At 40.7% G+C, this 23,499-nt stretch overlaps 1 protein-coding gene across 1 annotated transcript in view; it reads right to left on the bottom strand.

Moving 5' to 3' along the window:
* The window catches only part of USP9X (ubiquitin specific peptidase 9 X-linked), a 98,076-nt gene that overhangs the window by 67,275 nt on the left and 7,302 nt on the right, over nt 1-23,499 (bottom strand). The window contains exons 2-4 of the mRNA XM_030955314.1: nt 6,567-6,820; nt 2,839-2,984; nt 2,456-2,535 (exon numbers count right to left, since the gene is read on the bottom strand). Of these exons, the coding sequence (XP_030811174.1) occupies nt 2,456-2,535; nt 2,839-2,984; nt 6,567-6,662 (322 nt within the window). The 5' untranslated portion in view covers nt 6,663-6,820. The remainder of the gene's footprint in view (nt 1-2,455; nt 2,536-2,838; nt 2,985-6,566; nt 6,821-23,499) is intronic.

Here is a 23,499-nt window from a genome sequence, read left to right on the forward strand (position 1 = left end):
CAGATTTATTGTGAAGATAAACATCAGTCTAGCTATTAAATGCTATTTTTCAAATAGGTCTTCTTCTATTAGCAAGTAACTCCAGACTATCTGTTGATAGTTTCATGGCTCATTGTTTAACAAAGAATAATACATCGATGCCTACACATAAAAAGAGAATTTTCCACAAATGGGTGCATCTGCCAGGAATAATGCAAGTCACAGTCTAACAGGATTCACACTACTCTGTCAAATTCGCTCCTTTCACTTGAAGGTGGTAATGCTGACATTTCATTCATATAAATACTTTCAATTAGTTTAGTTATGTCCAATTGTAGTTCCTGAAAAGATTTAAAGATGATGCAAATATCACTCTGATTTTATAGCCAGGTCACAAAGAAGTAGCTACCCTGAAGTCACTCCAGAATGCTGATGGCCATGGGGCGTGTTAGGAATAAAAGGTTTTTAAGAGTCCTAACCACAAGTAAATAGTGCCTGCAAAAACATGTAGTGGTGTCTTTCTAGGTTTTGTTGCTTCACAATTTAAATAGGATACAGTCAGAAATACAGAGTTTATGTAATTCAAAAGCTGATTATTTCTCAGTATATCCTTTCACTTCCTCCTTTTGAAAACAGATCTTGTCAGAATATGAAAAACTCCCATAGACAGGTAGAAAGGGGTTGAATTTTAGATGTTACTGAGATAATGGAGCAGTTTAATCTATTAAGAAATATACACAACCAAACCATTTCTATTGCTTCTCTATATATACCCCACTCAAACAGTGTCTGCCAAGCTCTGAGCTACCAAAACAGTGTCAGTTACACCCTATCATATTCCTTGGGAACTGGAAGTTATTTAAAAAGAACCACATTAGCCATCATGTAACTTCAAGTAGCAAAAAAACCTCCAAAAACCTAGGATGAAGCTGTAAAGATAACACAGTAAACAACTAATATTAAGGGCTTCTTGTTTTCTCCTTATCTAATAATCCTAGTGTTTACACATAGCAATTCATCTAGAGGGCAAGAGGAAACATAATTAAGTAGCAACACAGAAGTACTTTTTAGAATTGCACGCCAACAACTTAATTAAAATCAAAGTGCAAAAGCATATGAATATGTTTCCACTGTTTTCCACAACTTCAAGAAGAAAAATAAGCTTTTATTTTGGGGAACTTCCAACTAAGCCTGGATGCTTTGGGGAAGTACGTTGATGTCAGGAGTAGTTAGAAATCTCATTCTGCTCTTATTACTTAACTTCATTGACAGCTTTTAGGTTTTGGGTTGTTTTTCTTTTTAAAGATGACTTAACAGCTGGCAAAATATACTTCTCCTCTCTCACAAATCACAACTAGATAATTTCTTCTTACTGCAGTGTTCCAACAACGCAGACACAAAGGTGGCTGCACTTTCTCTTGAAAAGCTGGCATTCTTTTCCCTTCAGAACAGATGTGATCCCTTGAACATCCTACACTTGCTTGAGGATTCCTGCCAGACCCAGCTACACACAAAGCTACCAATTTCAAGCACAACTAGAGCTGATAAATCAGTGTTGGCAACAATATGTCATTATCCTTGCTGGATCACAAGGATGCACCCTAACTTCTGTTTCTCCACAGAGTGCTCCAAAGCAAAAGAGACTTAACAATCAAGACAACCCAGAATTTCATGACCACAATCAGTTTAGTCTTGAAGCTGCCTAAGAATAACATTTATTAACATGGAAATGAAGTTGTCCTGGGCCAGCACCTATGCAGAAGAAAGAGCAGGCACTTTGTATAATGCTGTATTCGAAACACAAAGAGCTGTTAAGTGCAGATATCCTAAAAAATTATTTTGCTGTGACTCCTGCTATTACCCAAACACAAGCAATCTCCCAGGAGAACAGAACTTTGCAGAACACATGGCAAACCTGTCAATCTGACCAGTACAATTTAACAGGCACACACACTGTCCTGATATGGAACCCTCTTACTCCCAAGTCAGGCACCAGCACTGGTAGGACTAATTAGTCTAAGCCATGCGGTTTAAAATTCTAACTTTTCTCTAATATTCTTAAAAGTATACGAATGCCAAATCTGAACAAAAATTTCTGGCAAGACATTTGAAAAGTAGACTAGAAACTTATTAAAAAATAAAACCAACTAGAATTTTTTGCGTTTTAGCATCTGCTATAAAGACCGAACCCACTAGGTCTGATATCAAAGTGAATACAGAAAACAGATATGACAGGAATGACAGGATTTTTATGTCTCTGAGCTTATTCAACTTCCCAACTCGTGCTAAGGCACCTATTTCTAACTACATTCATGGCTTTTTTAAAGTTCTCATAAGATTTTGCATAGCACTCTGATACAATCTTCAAAACCAGGGTTGTAACAGAAATTATTAACAATTTTAAACGTTCACCAGGGATTCAAAAGACAAAAAAAAATTTGCACACCAGTCCAATAATCAAATGTCTTTCAGTTACCTTTTTTACTTAGGTCAATAGCAGCTTCTAGAAGAACTTCTAATTCCCCCTTCGGCAATACAGGAACAACCCATCGAGGCCTATATTCAAAAACAAACAAACCCAATTTCAATTGTGCTTCTGAAAAATCAAGAATTCTTGCCCCATTGTAATGCTTTTAAATATAGGCTCAATACATAGATTTTTAAATGCCCTGACAAGTATTACACTAACCAACCCAAAGAAAACCATATTCTGCTTCAAGCTTCTTTCTCTTTACAACTTTAACCCAACAAAAAAAGCATTTCAAGAAGTCCAGTGAAACAAAGATATAAAAATTCTGATTCCACTATCAAGATGTTTACACAACTCATCAACACCTCTTTTAAAAAGTGTGAAAATACCTGTTGATCATGTCATCCAACTTTGCCAGGTCTGTGTGTGGAAATGCAGGCTCCTCATCTTCAAGCTGGGGTGGAGCATCAGCTTGGCCCTGCTCATCAGGCGGGGTAGCTGGAGAGTTCTCATTTGAAGAATCAGGTGAAGAAGTCTAAAATGAAGATGGAAAACACTTCAAGTACTACCTACACTTGTGTTCCACTTGTTTTGGCAGTTTTCGGTCATAATGTATTCCAAAGAAATATCTCAAGTACGTATCAATATAAAATAGTTTTATTTCAGATTTATCAACAAAAATAGAGCATAAAATGTGCTATATTTTTCTATCTTGGCAGTTAAAAATCAAGCTACTTTCCCAGCAAGGAAAGTGGGGTTTTCTTGGTAACGGCTTCTATTTTCAGCAGATCATTTTTCCAGAAGGTGAAATAAATACACTGAAGCTTCAGTTTTTATAAATCTTGTCCAGAAAAGTTGATTACTTTAAGTAGAGAGATGAAGTCTTCAACAAAAGCACAGAAGAAACAATAATGAAAAACATTTTCTAAAAGACTTTGCTACACATAAGTGACTCACTACTATAACCGTCTACTAATCAACCTTGAAGAAAAGTTAAATCCTCTTTGATGGGCCATGCAAAATACAACACGTTATGCAGATGTCTCATATTATTCATACACAGAAGTAGTATGAACTGACAATAAGAGCAAGACTTAGGAAGACAAAAGCTCAAGAACATTTTTCACCTGCTGCGCCACATCTGTTTGGCAGAAAGTGTTATTTACTTCACAGCAGCCTGTGGGGTTCTTGGTTTTGGATTTGGGACCAAAACAGCACTGGGAACACATCAGTGTTTTGTCTCTTGGTGAACAGTGCTATCACAGATTCAAGGCCTGTTTTTCTCTTCGATAACTCCTGTCAGAACTCAGACATAGGCAGGAGATACCATGAGGTGGAAGCAGGAAGGGCCACCTGGGATGTTGTCAGAGTATGAAGAGATGCCAGGCAATGAGGCAAGCCAAGGCTCACTTGGAATTAAACCTGGTTAAGGAGGTCTCAGGTAACAACAAGGGCTTCTTCAAATACATTATAACCAAAATAAATACATGGGAAAATGTGGTCCTGTCGCTGCCTCAGCCAGGAGACTAAGCAGAAGGTCTAGAGGAAGGACTTTTCCTTTGGCCAAGAAGACTGGGTGGAGACCATGTAATAAACTTCATATCCACAGGTCCATGGGCCCTGATGGGATGGATGCACCCACAAGTGCTGAGAAAACTGCTGGAATCATAGTGAGGCAGGAGAGGTGCCTGAGGGCTGGAAGAAAGCAAATGTCACCCCAGCCTTCAATAAGAGCAAGATGGAGGACATAGGGAACTACTGGCCAGTCAGCCTCACTTCAACCCCTGGAGAGGCAACAGAATAGTTCACTCTGGAGGCCACCTCTACCCACATGGAAGACAAAAAGGACATCAGGAGAGGTCAGCACGGATTCACTAAAGGTAAATCATGTCTGATCAGCCTGATTGCTTTCTATGATGAAACAACTGCCTGGATGGGGATGTTGTCTGCCTCGACTTCAGCAAGGCTCTGACACTGTCTCTCACAGCCTCTGCATTCACAAGCTCAAGAAGCGAGGACAGGGTGAGTGGACAGTGATGTGGACTGAGAAGTGCCTGAATGGCAGATCCCAGAGGTTGCTACTTGGTGGCACAGGGTCCAGTTGGAGGCCTGGCACCAGTGGTGGCCCCCAAGGTTCAATACTTGGCCCAGGATTGTTTTACTTATTCATCAATGACCTGGCTGAGGGCAGATGCCTCCTCAGAGAGTTCTCTGGTGACACAAGGCTGGGAGGAGGAGCCAATACCCCAGAGACCCCTGCAGCCCTGGGTAAGGACCTCAACAGGATGGAGAGATGGACAGAGAACCTCCTGGAACCCAGCAAGGGCAAATGCAGGGTCCTACACTGTGGAAGAACAACCCCAGGCACCAGGACAGGCTGGGACTGACCTGCTGGGAAGCAGCTCTGGGGAGAAGGACCTGGGGGTCCTGGTGTACAATGGGCTGTCCCTGAGCCAGCACCGTGTCTCTGTGGCCAAGAGGGTCAATAGGATCCTGGGGTGCATTAGGAAGAGCACTGCCAGCAGGTCAGGGAGGGGATGCTGCCACTCTGCTCAGCCCTGTGAGGATCACCTGGAGTGCTGTGTCCAATTTGGGGCTCATAAGTACAGGAGAGAGGTGGAGCTCCTGGAGCAGGTCAAGCAGAGAACAGCAAAGGTGATGAAGGAACTAGAGCACCTCACAGAGGAAAGGCTGAGGGAGCTGGGCCTATTTAACCTGGAGATGGTTTAGAGGGGATCTCATCAATATCTGCAGAAAGGTGTCAGAGGATGGCCCAGGCTCTGCCTCATGATGCCCAAGAATAGGACAAGAGTCAATGGGCAAAAACTGAAACAGAGTTCCACCTGAACACAAGGAAGAAACCTAACAGTGAGGCTGAGTAAGCACTGGAATGGATTGCCCTGAGAGGTTCTGGAGTCTCCTTCTCTGGAGATATATTGTCTGGTCACAATCCTCAGTAAGGTGGTCTAGGGAACCCTGCTTGAGCAGGCAACCTGGATTAGATGACCACCAGTTGTCCCTTTGAATCTTACCCATCCTTTGATTCTCACTTTGCCCCCAGCAGTCAGCAGGGCAAGAGGCTGGGAGGGGACACAGCCGGGAGAGCTGACCTGAAATGACCCAAAGACGCTCCATGCCACAGAGCATCACATTTGACAATAAAACAAAGGGGGTTTTTTCCCAAGGCAGCTGTTGCTTGGGGACCAGTTGGGCATCATCAGCTGGTAGTGAGTGATGGCACTTGCATCACTTGTTTCCCCCTATCCCTTTCATTTATTAAACTGCATTTATCTCAGCCCAAACAGTTTCTCACTTTTTCCTTCCAATTCTCTTCCCCATCCCACTGAGGCAGAGGGAGTCAGACAGTGGAGACTTCCTTGGCAGTTCAGGGCCAGCCCACCACACATATCGAAGTACAATCCACTCTCAGGAAGGAGCAATCACTAAACCTTATGGTATTAAAAAAATGCCATCTTCACACTGAGTTAAATAACAAAGCATAGTTCTTCTCTTAAATGGTTTTGGTTTTACATGATACTGCATCTTCTCTGGTATTTTTTTCCCCAACAAAAAAGAATCATCACACTGTGATGTAATATATGAAAGCTTTTGCTTTTCTTTTGAAAGCAAGGAACATGAGAAGCTGTTCAGGAAGTCAAGTACAACGAACAGAGACCAGGATGCAGCTGCTCTGGAAGGGCTGATACCTGAGTAAGTTGCCTTATCCACAAAGTGCTTTTGCAAAACTGAGCAGAAACCAAACTCACAGATGTAGTGTGGTTTTACCAATCTGTGGCAGGTTCTACAATGTGGTTCTGAGAAAGCTTCTGGTATTAATCCAAGAAGACTTCTTATCCAAAACAGGTATGCTTGAAAGAACTATGCCACTGCCTGGAAAGGGAGCATTTTTGCAGTGCCATACTCCCTAACCATATTTACTTTGCCAATACCACTGCCTTCATCCCTCAAAATATTGTTGTACTTCCAGACACGCACACAAAAATGTCCTAAGTTAACTAGAGATCTCCAGAAATATACAAATTCAAATAATTCAGGAACACTATTTCTAAAGAACAAAGTCCTTTATTTTTAGATGAATTGATTGTTAATACCATACCTGATTCTGCTGGAGGGGAGGCTGGGACTGTCCATCAGGAGCCTGGCCCTGGCTATCATTCCCTCCTACCGGAGAGCCACGAGTCGTGGCTGTCATACTCGACACAGGGCAGATCTTTGCAATTTTGTCTGCTTATGTAGTTGATGTGAGAGAAGAAATTATAGTCCACTTAGTAAAGTTGAAGTACCAGCATATGCTTGCCTTAAAAAGCTCCAACTCAAGAACATGCCATCTTGCAGAGACCATTGCATAATCTGGAGAAGAAAAAAAAAGACAACATCCTGTATTAACATATGCAGGAAACTCAATCCACACCTGGAAAAGAGCATTACAGAAACAAATACATTGCTATAGAGTCTTTTATTTTAGACTTATTAGTTCTTATTCAATACAACTGACAAAGCCACATTTGAAATATTTAACATTATTTTAATGTTCTAAGTAAAAATTACACTTACAATCACCTTTATACCATTGAGAAACTGATACACCCTCCAAATGTGTGTCTGTTTACCCTGTGTTCAGAGTAAATGTGTGCAGCTCTTTGCTCTGATTCTTTTGTTCCTGGATTCCTACAGTAGATTCTCCATCTGAATTCATGGTGCTGCTCAAGGTCTATGTAGAAATGACTTGGTTAAGAGCCTAAAAAGCCAAATCTGTAATCTTTGCAATACTCTCCTCCTGACACTGTCTAACTGCAGATGTCAGAGGGAGTTAAGAGACTGATCCTACCTCAGCTGAGAGTAATGGAGACCATGCAGCCAAACTCCTCTTAGCACATCAGTATTCACCCAGGGAATTTGACTTGTATTCCCTTAACCCAGCATGTGCCTATGAAAGCCTGAGTCCACTGGTTTTTCAGCCCCACTACAAAGCCCATCACATCCCCACCAAGCAGTTTAGCAGGTTATATGAAGAAAATTGTGACATCAGATTTGTTGACCTTGTAATGCTATGCCAACAGTTCCATATTCACTGTGCTTCAACTTCACTGTGTTATATACAGACAAAAAGAGCTGCATGAAGTTATAACAGCAATTCTACTCGATACCCCAGGCATTGTATAACCATGGAAGCTGAAATGTAATTTCCCAGAGCAACTCAGACCTCCAAGCACCACATAAAACAAAAACAGTTCCCAGGAAGTTAAAAAGCCAAGTAAGGTGATACAAAGAGTTGTATGAGCTTCCAGGAAGATGCATTTGGCAGTGCTGAGTTCCTGATCCAATCACCAAAACCTCAAGTTAACAACTGGAGTGAAATTTCTGTTATAACACCATGCATACATATTCCTAAGTGTTTTATTATGATGTCTCATCTCAAGTTAAGTTTCAATGCTGTTATCTTTCTCCAAAACACTTTAAAACCTTTTCTTATATTGTGTGAATTTGCAAGGCATGACATATACAATAAAAACTGACTGAATACACTCCAACTCCTCTGTCTAGTCTCTAGTATTAACAGCACCAACAAACTTAGAGATCTCTAATAATGTCATTAGAATAATGTTCACTTTTCAGTAAAATTGTACTGTTTCAAAACACTCAACTGTTATCCATCTCTAGCTTTCATAATTCATATTCATAAGGCTTAGTAAGCCTACTAAGTCCAGAACAAATGCATTACCAACTCAAAGCTTTCTTCAGGAAGAAACTGATTTTTGAAATGCAATTTTTGAAATGAATGTATTTGGTATTTAATTCGCGCTTTTTAAATAATGCCCTCCTGAGTATTTAATTGTTTTCTACTGGTGTTTATAAAGATCACTAAGTAGATAGTACCAGCAAGAGTAAGTTTCCGGACACACATATATATATATATACAAACACACACACACACTGCAGTCTACTGCAATTCAATGCAGTCAGTTCTGCACTACCTGATGGAGGTTTGGAGGTACTCACATAAAACCAGTGAAATCAAACTGCTGCCAACTCACACTGCACTCTTCCGCAGCCCTAAGCCAGCCACCACCACAATCAACCTTTAATCACCACCATTCTTCCTTAACAGGGCTGGGTCACAGAACAGCCACATAAAAACCTTGTGCTGGCACAAGGAGCGAGGTAGCAAAGAAGCAGGAAAATAGTAAAACAGCTCATTTCAGCAGCAATCCTGGTCCAGGCCGGCTTAAACTGCAGGCAGAAGTGTCCACCAGCAGCTGCAGTTCCAAAATAGTTGGTGCCAAGGGCAAGCTGCTTGATTTCATCTCTTCCCTATTCTAATGCTTTGGGCTGAATTATCATGAAGTGAGCTGGTTCGGACTCCTAAAGGAAACAACAACAAAAGCCCACCAAATGTACAAAGACTGATTATTTTTCAGTTTCTTTAATTATGTGAAGGCCAGACAGTACTCACCCTAATGCCAGCCAGGGAACCAGGACAAACTGCAGCCCTCCTGCCAGACTGACTGACATTAGTGTGAACTTACCCTCACATTTTGCCTCTGTGCTTAGCTGAAGGATGTGGGCAAAGCATTCTTGTAAATTCCATTCTGCTCAAGACAAGTAGCACAACTTAAGAAGATACAAGAAAGCTACTACTGAAATAACCAATTTACTTGAAATCTTACAAATTCATAGAATGAAATAAAATCTAAGAAAAATATTATGAATTTTGTAGATGCCAGTAAATACAAAGCATTTACATAAAGGACTCATCTATTTTTTTCTTCCTCTTATTTAGGGATTGTTTGCTTTAGAGTCTAATGATGATTCTCCACGCATATTACTTAAATTACATTCCCAGGAAAGCGTATTTCAGGGCTTACACAGAGTTTCACTTGTCTTAGTCATGTGCATTAGACAAGGCCAACTTCCTAAGTGAGTCCATCACTTCTCCCTCCAAGTTTATGTGATGTCCTCAAGACACACAATAGTAACTTCAAGTTATGCTGCAGTTAACTAAAAACATTCCACCTCCAATAAATCATCTGAGTGCTTCTTGTAGTCTGAGGCATGTTCTCAATTGCAGGGATATCCTTGTTCAGGTATTTTCCTTTTAATTACAGAATATACAAACATACTTTCGTAAATGCAATTATAATCCAATGCATGCAATTTAAACAGTATTAGAAGGCAGTGGTTCACCAGTCCTGTTTTCAGCCACTCATTCACCATTTCTGTTTCAGAGAAAACATCAAACTGCAGGCCCACAGAGAACACATCACTGCTTTAACCTCCCTAGAACTAATTAACCATGAAACTTTGAATTCCCATCACTTTTTAAATTCAGGCTATTCAATTCAATTTTTTAGAGTTACAACGCATCAAGGCACAGTTTGGCTCAGCTCAAGAATTGCCTTTATACCTATTTACAATGAATTTGATAATTTATAAACAAATGTAAACTGATGCAGTGGCATATATGTATATACAAGTGTACAGACAGCCCAATAGAACAATTCAGCTGAATTCTATTGAATACCCTGTTAGTTTTTATATACATCTCATTTCTACTACTTCTGATTTTGGATTCAGCATACTATCCTAGAATCAACAGAATACACCGAGTTGGAAGGGCCCCACAAGGATCATCCAGTCCAGCTCCTGGCCCTGCACAGAACCTTCCCCAGCAGTCACACCATGTGCCTGAGAGCATTGTCCAAACACTTCTTGAGCTCTGCCAGGCTGGTGCTGTGACCACTGCCATGGGGAGCCTTTACCAGTGCCTGGCCACCTGTTGGGGAAGAACCTTTTCCTGACAGCCAACCTAAACTTCTCCTGACACAACTTCAGGCCATTCCCTCGGGGTCCAGTCACTGTCCCCACAGAGCAGAGATCAGTGCCTGTCCCTCCTGCTCCCCTCACAAGGAAGCTGTAACTGCAGTGAGGTCTCCCCTCAGCCTCCTCCAGGCTGAACAGACCAAGTGCCCTCAGCTGCTCCTCATACAGCTTCCCCTCAAGACCCCTCACCATCCTCATGGCCCTCCTTTGGATATTCTCTAAGAACTTCATGTCTTTCTTACATCATTGCGCACCCCAGAGCAGAGCAGTTGACAATCCCTCCCTTGCCCAGCTGGTGATGCTGTGCCTGATGCCCCTCAGGACACAGATGTCCCTCCTGGCTGTCAGGGCACTGCTAACCCACCTTCAACTCTCCATTGACCAGGACCCCAGGTCCCTTTCTGCAGCACTGCCTGCCAGTACCTCATTGCCCAGTCTGTCCATACATCCAGGGTTGCCCTATAGCAACAGGTACAAGTCACATTAAAAAAAAGTACCACCTTTACCCAAAGCTCTGAATGGATGTTTTAACACAGGGCCAAGATGGAGACAGAACCCTGCTAAGTGACAAACTCACTCCTCCACTGCTAATCAAGCAGTTTATGAGGCTATGAAGACTGAGTCAAATGAATCCCACTGACTCTTGCTTTTGATGTCAACTGAGAAAATTCCTATTTGACATGTTTTTCCCATCTCCTTTTGTCACCCTTATCCACCACTAAATGAAAGCCAGTTTTTGCTCCACCTGACTCCTTGGAATTTCAGCAGCCCCAGAAAAAGACTACTATAGATTTTTTGACTCCCCATGGTCCCCATTGAGAAGGCACCACCCAGGAGCTCCAGGAGAGCCCCTGCTGCCCACACAGAAGACACCAGGCACAACATTGTCCTCCAGGAGGGGCCTCTGCTTCCAGGCTCAACCAGCCAGTACAGCTGCACACCTGAACCTCACCTCAGCTTCCACAGGCTGCAGTCTCATACCTACATGGCAGAATAGGTTAATTTTGTTCTGGGGAGAAATCAATCTTTTCAAAAGCCAGGGGAAAAAAAATCAGATGTGGGTTCCTGGATAAGTGCTAGGTAAGAAGCAAACATGTACACAATACTCTGTTACAGGACAACACAAAGGATGGCATCTTAGCATGCAATGATATAGGAACAAATATATGTTTCTAATACAGCTGACTTCTAGAATGGCCTTCATTTGAGTTTCTCAAAGTCTCCTCTTCAAAAGTTACTGAAATATCCCACTACATACAGTCCTTTTCCCTGAATTAGCTACTTAAAATACAGAGTCTCAGAAAAAAGCAAATGCAAGGTACCAGATAACAGAGGCAGACCTCAAAATACATTTTATTATTCATAAGCCTTACCTAAGCCCTATCTAGGGGGACAGAACTATTTTTCCTTTAACTAAAGTATTCTGGTTATACACAAGTGAGGACATATGTCACAAAATCTACTTTGCCATGTGGTAACAATGAATGCCAGAGTAAGAGCTGCTTAACATGTAACAACAGAGCTTTCTAACAACCATACAGCAATTTATTCACAGAATGATGTTCCCATGAAATGGGAGCTCACAGATGTGCTTCATTACAAGTTGATGTGTACTGCAAAAAGGCTTAACAGCAGCAATACAAATTTGGGGTTGAAAGGTATCACTGATTTGTTTCATACAGGATTCTAGGAACTGCCTTCTTAAAACCTTAATAAGTACTGACTCATCACAAGGATTATGATGTGATTCTAGTTTAAAAATTCTAGACTTCTACCCTATGCCTTTATTTCAACCAGAATGACTTTTCAACCAGAAACACCTCCCCCAAATCTGTAACACTGACCTAATTCAGTAGTTACAACACATAGACACCCCCACACATTTTCCATTTTCTTTCCTCCCTGTGCCTTGTATCTTTCAGGAAGGAGGAAATTATTTACATAATCAGAATAGAGAACTGGAGGTCACAGCATTTCACTCATTAACACTGACATGCAGTGAAAGTGAAATGCATTCAATGATTAATACAAAACCTGTCATTAAGCTACTATTCAGAAGAGCAAGAAGCATCTAACTTTCAACATTTAAAAAAATACCTGATAAGCAGCAGTCAGAAAATGTTATCTCAAATAGCAAATATTACAGAAAAAAACCCTTTAAGCTCCTTCTCCTCCTAAAGAAGTGAGTGTATATGAGACACAGTCAACTGCATCAGGTTCCAACATTAGTTCAAAGCAATAAATGTCTTAATGGTACAGTACAGGACAGAATTTGAGTAACTGTGATGGTTACAAACTAAACTATTCTCACTGAAAAACAGGTTACTTCAAGTAACCTTTTTTGGTGATTGTTCCACATAATACACCTGAAATTAAATCATTTGGCAGCATAAGTTTCTGAAACATTGAGAACATCCATGTAAACATGCAATTCTATTTGCCCTCAAATTCAGGTAACAAAATAAAAGGAAATTGTCCTGCAACGTACTTCAGTTCTTTCAGGATTCTTTACTTTTAAATTTCAAAACTTGGTGTTGGGGCTAAGCTCAGCTAAGATACATCTACTTAACAGTATCCAACTTCACCTTGTTCAAGATGCTCCTACATGCAGCACTCACATGATTTTAAGCAAGCAGTAAGAGCAAAGAAAGTGAACTGTCAAACTTGAAGCCCAAGAAATTCTAATCAAAACAAACTGTGTTCAACCCAGGGCTGACAACAGGATTTGGTTCTGCACATCAAGGCAACAAAGCCAATCTACTCAAAATGTATTAACTTGTTTCACAGCATCACAGAACGGTTTGGGTTGGAATGGACTGCAGTGATCATCCAGTTCCAAACCCCTGCCATGGACAGGACACCCTCCACTAGACCAGGTTGTTCCTTTGATCCAATCTGGCCTTTCAAGGATGGGGCACCCACAACTTCTCTAGGCAACCTGCACTAGTGCTTCACTACAGGAAATAGTTTCTTCCTAGCATCCATTCTAAACCTACTCTCAGTATAAAGCCATTCTCCCTGTCCTATCACTACATGCCTGTCCCGTAAGCCCCCTCTCCACACTAGGAGGGGCTCTATGGTCTCCCCAGAGCCTTCTCCAGGCTGAACACTCCCAAGCATGTCAGTGTGACTTCAGAGGAGAGGTGCTTCCACGTGGAGTAACTTCCCAAAAGACTTAAATAAAAAAAGGAAACCCTTTACATCAAAGGACTGTCTTGCTTCAAAGCAGTAGTTGCTGAAGGCCAGGTGTTGAAAGGGCACTGGAGAGCAGCAGCAAGTGTCTTTCTCCAAAAGACATTCACCTGCCAATAATTCCTGGGACATGTAACAGTCAGAGAGTGCACCCCTGGTTACTTACAGCACATGATGCTTTTGCACAAATAATGTATTGGAAGGACAGACCTTCAGATCACACACTTCATTCTGGCTACCAGATGGAAAAAACAGTTTCAGCTCCTGTTCTGAAGAAGTGTTTAGCTCATGTGACAGTAAACAGAGACAAATCCAAATATACAGCACTCAGTCAATGCCTTAGACAAAACCCCACCAAATGTTAAGACAATTAACTGATTCCCCTCAGGGAGCTGTGACCCTGCTGTCATATTTGCCATAGCTGCACGTCCCAGGCTACTGTCACAGACAAAGGGCTGAGCAAGAGTGGGCCTCATCCTGTACAACCACTCCTTCACTCAGGAGCTTTCACTGGGAGTCACACTGGTTCAGCTGGTATCAAAATACATCCTCAAGGATATTCAGTGTATCTCAGGGACAGAAGGAAGAGGGACATAAATGTTCAGCTCCTAAAATTCTATTATTTAAACTACTGCCCTAAATATTTCCCAGCAATAAAGAAACTACATTCTGGTAAGTAGCTAAATAATATGGGGTTTTTTGACGGGAGATGAAAATTGTAGTTGTGACAGTAAAATAACCCAGACTTTTTAAGAACAGAATCCAGTAAATATAAAAAGTGCTGGAAAATGCACACACTGGAACGTAAGAAAAGCAAACTTACTAAGTGACTTCTATCTAGTAAATGCAAAAATCTATCTTAAAATGCTTAAATTGTTTGAACCATGACTTTCACTTACTATAAAGCCCTTTTCTTGAATTCCCAATGAACATGCAAAGAAGTGGGTAAGACTTCCTTTTACCTTAGTATTAACAGAATGAGCTACAATAGGAAATACATTCAAAACTAAAACAACAAAAATATCAAAGAACTTCAGAATGTAATTTGTTCTAGTCAGACCCAATTCACACTGTTATGTTATATTTTTTCCAATTATGCTACAATTTATTTAGGCACGAAGCTGTCCTTCTGCAACCCAAAAAACATGTTCTTGGCAATAGAGCCAATCAGGACTGAGCTGATGCTTCAGGTCCAACTGCAAACCCAGTCCTTTTCAGGCAGCCATAGAACAGTTCAGGCAAGGACAAGGAATACATTAGCAGTTGGTAATCTATCATCTATGGAGTAATTGTTATTGTATCGTTACATCTGTCACTACTTCAAGAAAATAGCATGTCCAAAGTTTGCACTGAAGACTGATTAAATGCTCTTGGTCCCTTACTTCTGATTATTAAAGCCACAGTTTGGTCCTGGATTCATCCAATTCAAAAATGGATGTGACAGCTACACCTCTGCAAGCCATGGAGCAAAATTCATCATCAAAGTTCAATCACACTTGAGCACAAAACAGTCTCAGTGTTCTGAGAATGCATCTGGCATCCTCCCTTTTCACTTGCACAAAGAACACTTTTACTGAATATGTTACTCTTTATCGTTTGTACTTTAGGAGTTATGTTTAGAGATGGTTTCTCTGTATGTACATTATTCTTAATTGAAAGTGTACTATATATAGGTGGTAGTGGTATCAGCTGCTTTTCTTAGCTCTGTGTGCTAATTCAAGCAGTCAGGTGTTTTCTTGCAGCACAAGCTAAAAGACCTGCAGAACACACATTTTAGATGTATTGGTTCTGTTCTTGAACTCCACAGCTTAAAAGCTCCTAGCTCGAAATAATGCCTTATTGTACTTATAATTTGGGGCTTCAGGACCAAGGAGGAGATGCCATGTCACATGGAGGAAATGCTGTACCTCTTCTCAAAAGCTGAAGGAAAAGGTAGGTTCTTCTGCTCTTCCTGATTTTGTCTATGTGCCTGATTGGCAGTTCTGATTTTTTTTGAAAGGAAAGTGCCAGTTAAAAGTACAGTTTGTGTAGTTCTTTTCTGCTGATTTCTCAGTTCTTTTTCTTCTTTGATAAGCCCAAAAGTCAAAGAGAATAGAAACAGAAATCTTAAAAGGACATCTTTATTCCCTAACTGCAAGGGAGTAGACAAATAGTTGCAAACCCCAGAACAGCCAGGCTACCTTGGCAACAGATGGTCTCTCATGCTCTGTAATGGGCTCAGATATTTGATTCATCCCACTGCACTCTCGTCTCACTGGGGCAGCAAACTGGTGTGGAGGGAGAACTTCTTGGCTACTTATTTTTTCCTAGATGTAAAAGGCTGTAATTCACAAGTTTCTTATCAGTTCTGTGACCAAAATGAGATGTTTCTATTAAAAAAACAGATTTATTTAAGATTTATTCTTGCTACAAACATACAATTGTGGTGTTCACAGGCAGCTGCTTTTGTAAATAACTGCTTTTTGTCATGTTCACCAATATATACAAAGTTTTCTGTATGTGATTTTTTTAGGTAAATGACCTGACACTTGGCTGTGTTAGTGCACATTTTATTGTGCCAGGCTTACCAGATAACTCACATTACTCTGTGATGTGCTCTCATTGTTTGTCACCCCATTCCTTTGGGCGCCATGTGCAATATTTATTAGTAATTTTATAGTTTTATCTATGTAATTGGTAATATATTAACACCATGAAATTGTGAATTGCTAGGTGAAGGGTTTGGCTAGGAATGTGTTCCTGTTTGTTAAAATCATGTTAATAATTCTGGTTTCACTCAGTAAAGGTTTATTTTTTAAAAACTCTATTTTTTCCTGTAAATTTAATCAGACAAGCGTGTTATAGTGCAGTACAGAAATTCAGGTAGTCTCTAAAATCTTTTGATTCTCCTCTACTCTGCTCTGGTGAGACCCCACTTGGGAGTGCTGTGTACAGTTCTGGTGTCCCCACAAGGACATGGAACTGTTGGAGCAAGTCCAGAGGAGGCCACAAAGCTGGTAAAAGCAGTGGAGCATCTCCCTAACAAAGGCTGAGAAAGCTGGGCTGGTCAGCCTGGAGAAGAGAAGGTTGAGTGGAGACCTCACAGCAACTTTCCAGTATCTGGAGGGGGTCTACAGGGAAACTGGAGAGCAACTCTTCATCAGGAATAGCAGTGACAGGAAAAGGAGTAATGGGCACAAACTGAAAGAAGGGAAATTTAGGTTAAATATTAGGAAGAAATGTTTCAGTTTGAGGATGGTGAGACACTGGAACACGCTGCCCATGGAGGCTGTGGATGCCCAACCCTGGCAATGCTTAAGGCTCCTTTCTCTTTTCATCATGAAATGCTTGGACCTTTAACTTGCTAAAAACATTGGGGTTTGTATGAAATATTGTGAGAGTACTGGTGAAGCCACTGATAGTACTTCAGCTCTGCAATTTATGCAGGAAGATTTTGCTGTTATTTTACATTGCATTAGAAGCCAGAATGTCTCTCTAAGCCAGGTCCTACTGTTAACTAGAGAACATGGGTCCTATAAATTCCAAAAGACATCCACAGAATGTCTCACTTCTTTTCATGAGTGGGGCACAAACCCTTCATTAAGAACTTTTGTACCCTACCTCTAGCAGAGGATAAACAGAAGATAAACCTCTGAAACTTCCTTGGATGTTGTTTCCTTCTTTTGCTGCAGGGCTCACAAAGAAAGCTCAGATTTTTTTTAAAACACAATTTTGTAGGCAGGACTGATGAAGCTAAGATCATGAGGTATCTACTTCCTCCTTCTATCATAGGAATATTTAAGAATAGAATTCTTTTGTTCATCTACATGGGACCTCCAATGATTATCTAGTCCAACTGCCTCAGGATTACAGATAATACTAACTGCAGACAAAAATCTAAAAAAGTTAATTAAAAAAGCTTAAATCAAAACACTCCCTTTGAGGTACTAGAGCCATTTAATACTGTTCACAACTCCAATTCTTCCTATGGAACAGAGTAAAAACCAAAATAACTCTTCAACATTCCATGCTTGGAAGACTGTGCAAACCATACCGAGGTCCAAATCCTCACTCATGTTCAGTGCCATCCCTGGCCTTGGTTTCTTCCTGAGACACATAAACACATTGTGGATTCTGTAATTTCTGATGAGATTCATGCATTTTATGAGGCCACTGGTAAGTACCGAACAGCTTCTGCTACCTTCATTCTTTCTCAAGTATCTGAAGGGAAGGATAATGGCATTGCAGATTTGTCCCACTTGCAGCTTTAAAACATGGCCTTATTTATAGTGTATATACTGCACTTAAGGCTTTGCAAAACTCAGGGCTATAAATATTTGAAATGTTGGCTGAAGTCACTCGGCCAGTAAATTAGGGATATTACAACATTATTGTTACATGTTACTTGTGCACTGTTTCTTAAACCCTGCTTATGCCCAGCTCCTGATGTGTCACTGTGGTGTGCAGCACCCCATGCCAACACTGCAACCGGACTGTAAAGATTCTGGTACAAAAGTGGAGTTTAAAACTGGCCTGCAAAAATCAGGCTCAGCCCCTCTGGCTTGCTTCATGTTCCCTATGGAAAACTTCATCGCTTTTCTAAACTATGTTAAACACAGTTCTAAAGAAAATCAATTAACTAGTAGTAGTCTTTACATCTAATATTCTGTGACATTATCAACACATTATGGAAATTTTCACACAATGTATAAAACCAACACAAATTACTGCTTGTTTAATTGTAAATAATTAGAGCATGATACAACACCTAACAGAGGTATTAAGCTGGAAGCAGATTACATTCTTGAATCATAACAACTTTGTGAAATATCTATGTATTTTTAAATGCTTTAAATTCAAATATCTAAGCATTCCTGTTACTGTATTAATGTTAATTTCACTTTTTTTTTAAACTCTGCTTTTCATGTAATGTTTAATCAGCACAAAGTAAGCACAGGAACCCAAACTCTACCATCATCATTGTCAAGTGTAATTCAAATACCTCTAATACAGAAGAAAGTGACACCAGTATTAAAATTTGTGTTTCAATAAGCTTCTTCACAACTATTTAACAAACTTAGCCAAACTTCCAACTAGTTTCAACGTACCAACTGCCTACTCAGCCTGGCAGTTTTTGTACTGCTCCATGCCAGATAACTGCAAGTAAACATTTTGACATTTTCTGCTGCCTTACAACCATTTCAGTCAGAAGGTACTTAGCCTGAAAAATCAAGCTTGCACAAGCTCCCAAGAGGTGTTACAAGATGATAGCTCATGTGTTTTAATATTGTCTGCCTTAAACGTGCTCCATTCCAACCAAACTCATATAAGCCCATCTTCCCAGGCAGACTGAATGCTCCAGAAATCCCTGAAATGCTCCAGAATGCTCCCTGAATGCTCCAGAAATCCCCAAAAACTATCCACCTGCTCCAGAGAACTTGCGTAACAACTCCCCTTAAAAATCTTGGCCTCTCTATAGGGAAGTGAGAAGTGGCAACAGAACAGCAGTTTTGTCTTCTGTGTTCATGTTCCTTCTGCCAACACAAAAGGCTGTAGTTTGATATAAATGCAAAAAGATACATAGCAGAGGAGGTTGGAAAGGAACAAGAAGCCCGCAGAAAGTACACTAAGAACAAAGCAGGGCTGGAAATAAGAGAATTATTTCCACTATGTTCACTCCCTCCCCCACAGAGCCAAGAAGTGACACCACTGTCCCAGAAATACAGCATTCCTGTATCCATAAAGCCTATTAAAAAGCATGTCATAACCCTCTTTACTGAGAAATGCAGGAGAAAACAATCAACTAAGGGACAAAACAATCATCCTAAGGGCTGAGGATGGGTTTAAGAATTCTGTTGCAGCTATCTGAAAACCAGAAAGTCATTCAAAAAAACCACAACCCACCACACACAAAATAAAAAAATCCACAACACACACTGCTGCTGCTCTCCCTGCACTGAAATAATCCCATAAACTGCCAATCCCATAAACCCCCTTGCTAATGAGCCCTCATTCCATCACAAAACAGCCTACAAAGATCCCACTTCTGAGCTGAGCCTACCAACAGGCCAGGAGAGACAAGAAGAGCACTGGACCTGCTCTTCTCAGGGACAGTGCTTAAACCAGCACCATGTGAGAGTGACAGAATTCCAATAAGGTGGTTTTGCTACCACAGTGTGTGCGTGGATCTATTCTGCTTCTACCATTGGAATCTCAGTGTGCAACAGCAATCTCATCCCCCAGTGCAAGTATTATATCCTGATCAGTTTTAGAAAATAAGTCTCACTGTATTTCTGCATGTGGACAAGCCTTCAGCCAGTGTAAAGTCTCTCAAGTCTGTTTGAAATCAGGGAAATCTCCACTGTGACAAGAATGGAAAAAGGGTGGTCCTGCTGGCTTCCATCCTAACCACTTTTTCAGCACTATGGAATTAGCCCTTGCATCACCACATCACCAGCCAGATCAAGAAGTCAAGCTGGCTGAAAGGTAACTGGAGGATAGGAATAAAATAATTTTAGTTTTCAGCTGCATCATAAGCCATATGAACACTAACAATGGCAGGAGAAACAGGAAGAACACAACCATGAATAGAACCAACTCTTTCAGCATCACTGCAAATCTCATGAAATTACACCCTAGAAGAGAAGGGAAAGGGAAGGAAACAGAATACAGTCAACTAGAATTAGCACATATGTAACTAATATATAATCCAGGTTCATGTACATTATAGCACAAATGAGCCTTTACAACACAGAAAAGTCATAAAGAGCAAAATTCTTCCCAAGCACAATGGATCTCACAGGAAAATGCACACAGAGAAAGCAGTTTAGCAGATGATAAATGCCAGGAATGTCAGTCCACCAACAGCACAAGTTCAGTCATGAAAGAAATATTAAGCAGCCACAGCAAATAATGCCAAGCGCAAGAAGTCTGAGAAGGTGAAGGCAACAAACTGTCCTGGAAATTATGATAAAGCCAGTGGAATACTCAGCAGATCACAATGAGTCAGGAAAATTATTTGGCAGTAATACTTTGAATATTCTCACTACAAGCAGATAACTTCATGACAAAGCCACAGCAGGCAACACAGAAGTTGTAAAACTCAGAAGGTGGCAAGATTTTACTTCTGATGACAACAAAAACAAAAAAGCCAGAGCTATGATACTGTAAGCAAAACTCTACAATTCAAACATTAGATGGAAACTCAGGTAAAAAACAAAATGCAACTAGAGATAGAGCATGAGTAGCTGAGCACAACAGCTACATCCACTGTGACAGTCAACATCTTAGGACTTTTTCACAAGTTTTCATTTAACAAAATTGCATGAGAGACAGACACAACATGTTCTCTGTATTTGTCAAAGGCTGAATTTGTCATTTTTCTCCTACCTAATTGGAATTTTCAGAGTAATCTGGTTTCCACTGTAATTTCATTTCCATTGAACTAAGTCCCCTGGGTAAACAGTAATCAACTAAGGCACCAGGAAGAAAAATTGTCTGTACCTTATTTGTCACAGAAGTTTAATGATGTTTTATAAGGAAAGAAACGGAACTTCAGAAATAAAAGGGAGATCTCTGGCTTATAAGGCAGCTCTACAGAAATCCCCAAAGTTAAATCTATGTCTTGTTCAAAAACATTGTTGGAGAACACACAGGCCTTTTTCAGATTCACCTTTTCATCCTCCTCTCATTCTTCTTGGTATTAAGAGAAAACTGAGAAAGAGTGAGGAGGCACAACAGAAACTTAAGCCAAAACTGTGTAACACCTGAATATCTAACAAAAATCCTCCGAAAAGCTATGAAAGGAGGTAGGTTTGAAGTTCACAGCCTCTGAGTCTCAGTTCTTCACCAATAACACAAAGACAACGCAAGCTTTTTGATTAATGATTGGGTAATGTACAGGAGGAGAATGGAAAGAACCTAAAGAACCCATCAAGCTTATCAAGCTTCCTTATTAACAGAGGAATAATTCTACTCAGTATTTAGACTGATGTCACACATGCATTTACAGAAAGAATTCCACAGATAAAATACTGAATGACAATCCAATTCCATCTGACTGAATGAGTCAAGGATCCAACGGGAGGAAGAGCTCCTAATTAAGGGGTGTGAGGGAAACATCAGTTTAATGACAAGCTTCATTCTCCTATTTCCCCATTTTCCATGTTTATATAAACTTAGAGGAACCTGAAGTTCAAGACCAAGTGCAAGCTCCTACATATGGGTCAGAGCAATCCCAAACACAAGTACAGGCCAGGTAAAGGATGGAATGAGAGCAGCTTTGAGGAGGAGGAGGACTTGGGGGTGCTGGGGGACAGGAAGCACAACACAACCCAGGCAATGTGCACTTCCAGCCCAGAAAGCCAAACATGTCCTGGGCTGCATCCAAAGCTGAGTGGGCAGCAGGGCAAAGGAGGGGATTCTGTTCCCTGCTCTGCTCTGGTGACATCCCATCCCCAGTGCTGTGTCCAGCCCTGGGGTGCCCAGCACAAGAAAGACATGGACCTGCTGGAGCAGGTCCAGAGCAGATCAGGAAAAGGACCAGAGGGCCAGAACAACTCTGCCATAAAGACAGGCTGAGAGAGCTGGGGTTGCTCAGCCTAGAGAAGAGAAGGCTCTGGGGACACATTAAAGCACTTTCCAGCACATAAAGGGGACTTCCAAAAAAGCTGGAGAGGGACTTCTGACAAGGGGATGTAGAGACAGGACAAGGGGGAGTGGCTTTAAGCTGGAAGAGGGTGGGTTTAGACAAGGGGCCAGGAACAAAATCTTTACTGTGAAGGTGGTGAAGCACTACAACAGGTTGCCCAGAGTTGTGGAGGTCACATTGCTGGAAGTGTTCATGGCCAGGTTGGACCACAGGATCCATTTGCTATCCCCCTAAATGGTTCTTAAATGATCATAAAATGCTTATGATAAAATGCCATGATTCATAACTTTTTCCCAAGGCTCTTTGCATCATTTGTTTTTCACTACACACAATTTTAAAGTAACTTCACTAAGCCATCTGACAATTACCTAAAAAATGAATAATGGACACATTTTAAAAAATAAGCTTTTAGTTCTGTTGAGAAATCCACTCTGAAATACAAACCCCATGTCCTGATGAAATAATATGAAGAAAACAAACTTTTCACTTCCATTTATCAAGAATCTGTGCAAGAACAAGGCCCCTCAAACGTCAACCTTATATTTACAAATGCAGCAAGGCAAAGAAAAAACTCAACTGATCACATGCACCCTGTGACAAGTTGTAGTCCGTAATGCAGGCACTTTCTTATTCACAGCTAGAAAGTGTCTCCATAGTACACCCCTAGCATCACCAATTCTGGGGAAACAGAACATCAGCTATTCAGTAGAGACAAGACAACTCTCCTTGAAAGCAGATTACTAACACCTGACCAAAAAGGCAAGTAGGAGCAAACTACAAAGATTTTAACAATATTTTCTTATTAAGAGAAAATCATCACAAAACCCATGAAAATAGCTTAAGAGAAAACAAACACTTCGGCAGCCTATGTGAGAAGCAAAGATTTTTTTACACCTATAGAAATGTATTCCTCAAGTAACTTCTTCACAATTCCTATCAAAGGAAAAATCATTGCAACTGAACTGTTTAAAAGTCAACATGGTTGTTCAGGCTTCTCCTCCCCCCACTTCATTTCTGGAAGAAGTTCTAAGACAAGAACTTTAACTGATAAAACACAAGAGAAACTGATTATGTCAAATATATGGAATAAAGAATTCTAGTGGGCAACTGCAATTTAGAACTTAAGTCATATACAGTGATAAACTCACATTTAAAGCAAATTTTGCTGTTAGACTAACTGAAAGTAGAACTACAGGGTTAGTCTTCATTTTAAGTGTGAACTACTACTTATTTATTGTATTTTCACACCCACAAAGAGCTGCAGTGACACATCAACACTGCCAAATCCTCCAAGTGTATTTCAGGTGTAGCACAGTGTAAGCACATACTTGAGAGCACGAAGCAGGAGGGAATTTGATCCTCTGCTTTAAACTGTTGAGTTACTCAC

Source organism: Camarhynchus parvulus, chromosome 1 (genome assembly GCF_901933205.1).
Source record: "Camarhynchus parvulus chromosome 1, STF_HiC, whole genome shotgun sequence".
NCBI lineage: Eukaryota > Metazoa > Chordata > Aves > Passeriformes > Thraupidae > Camarhynchus > Camarhynchus parvulus.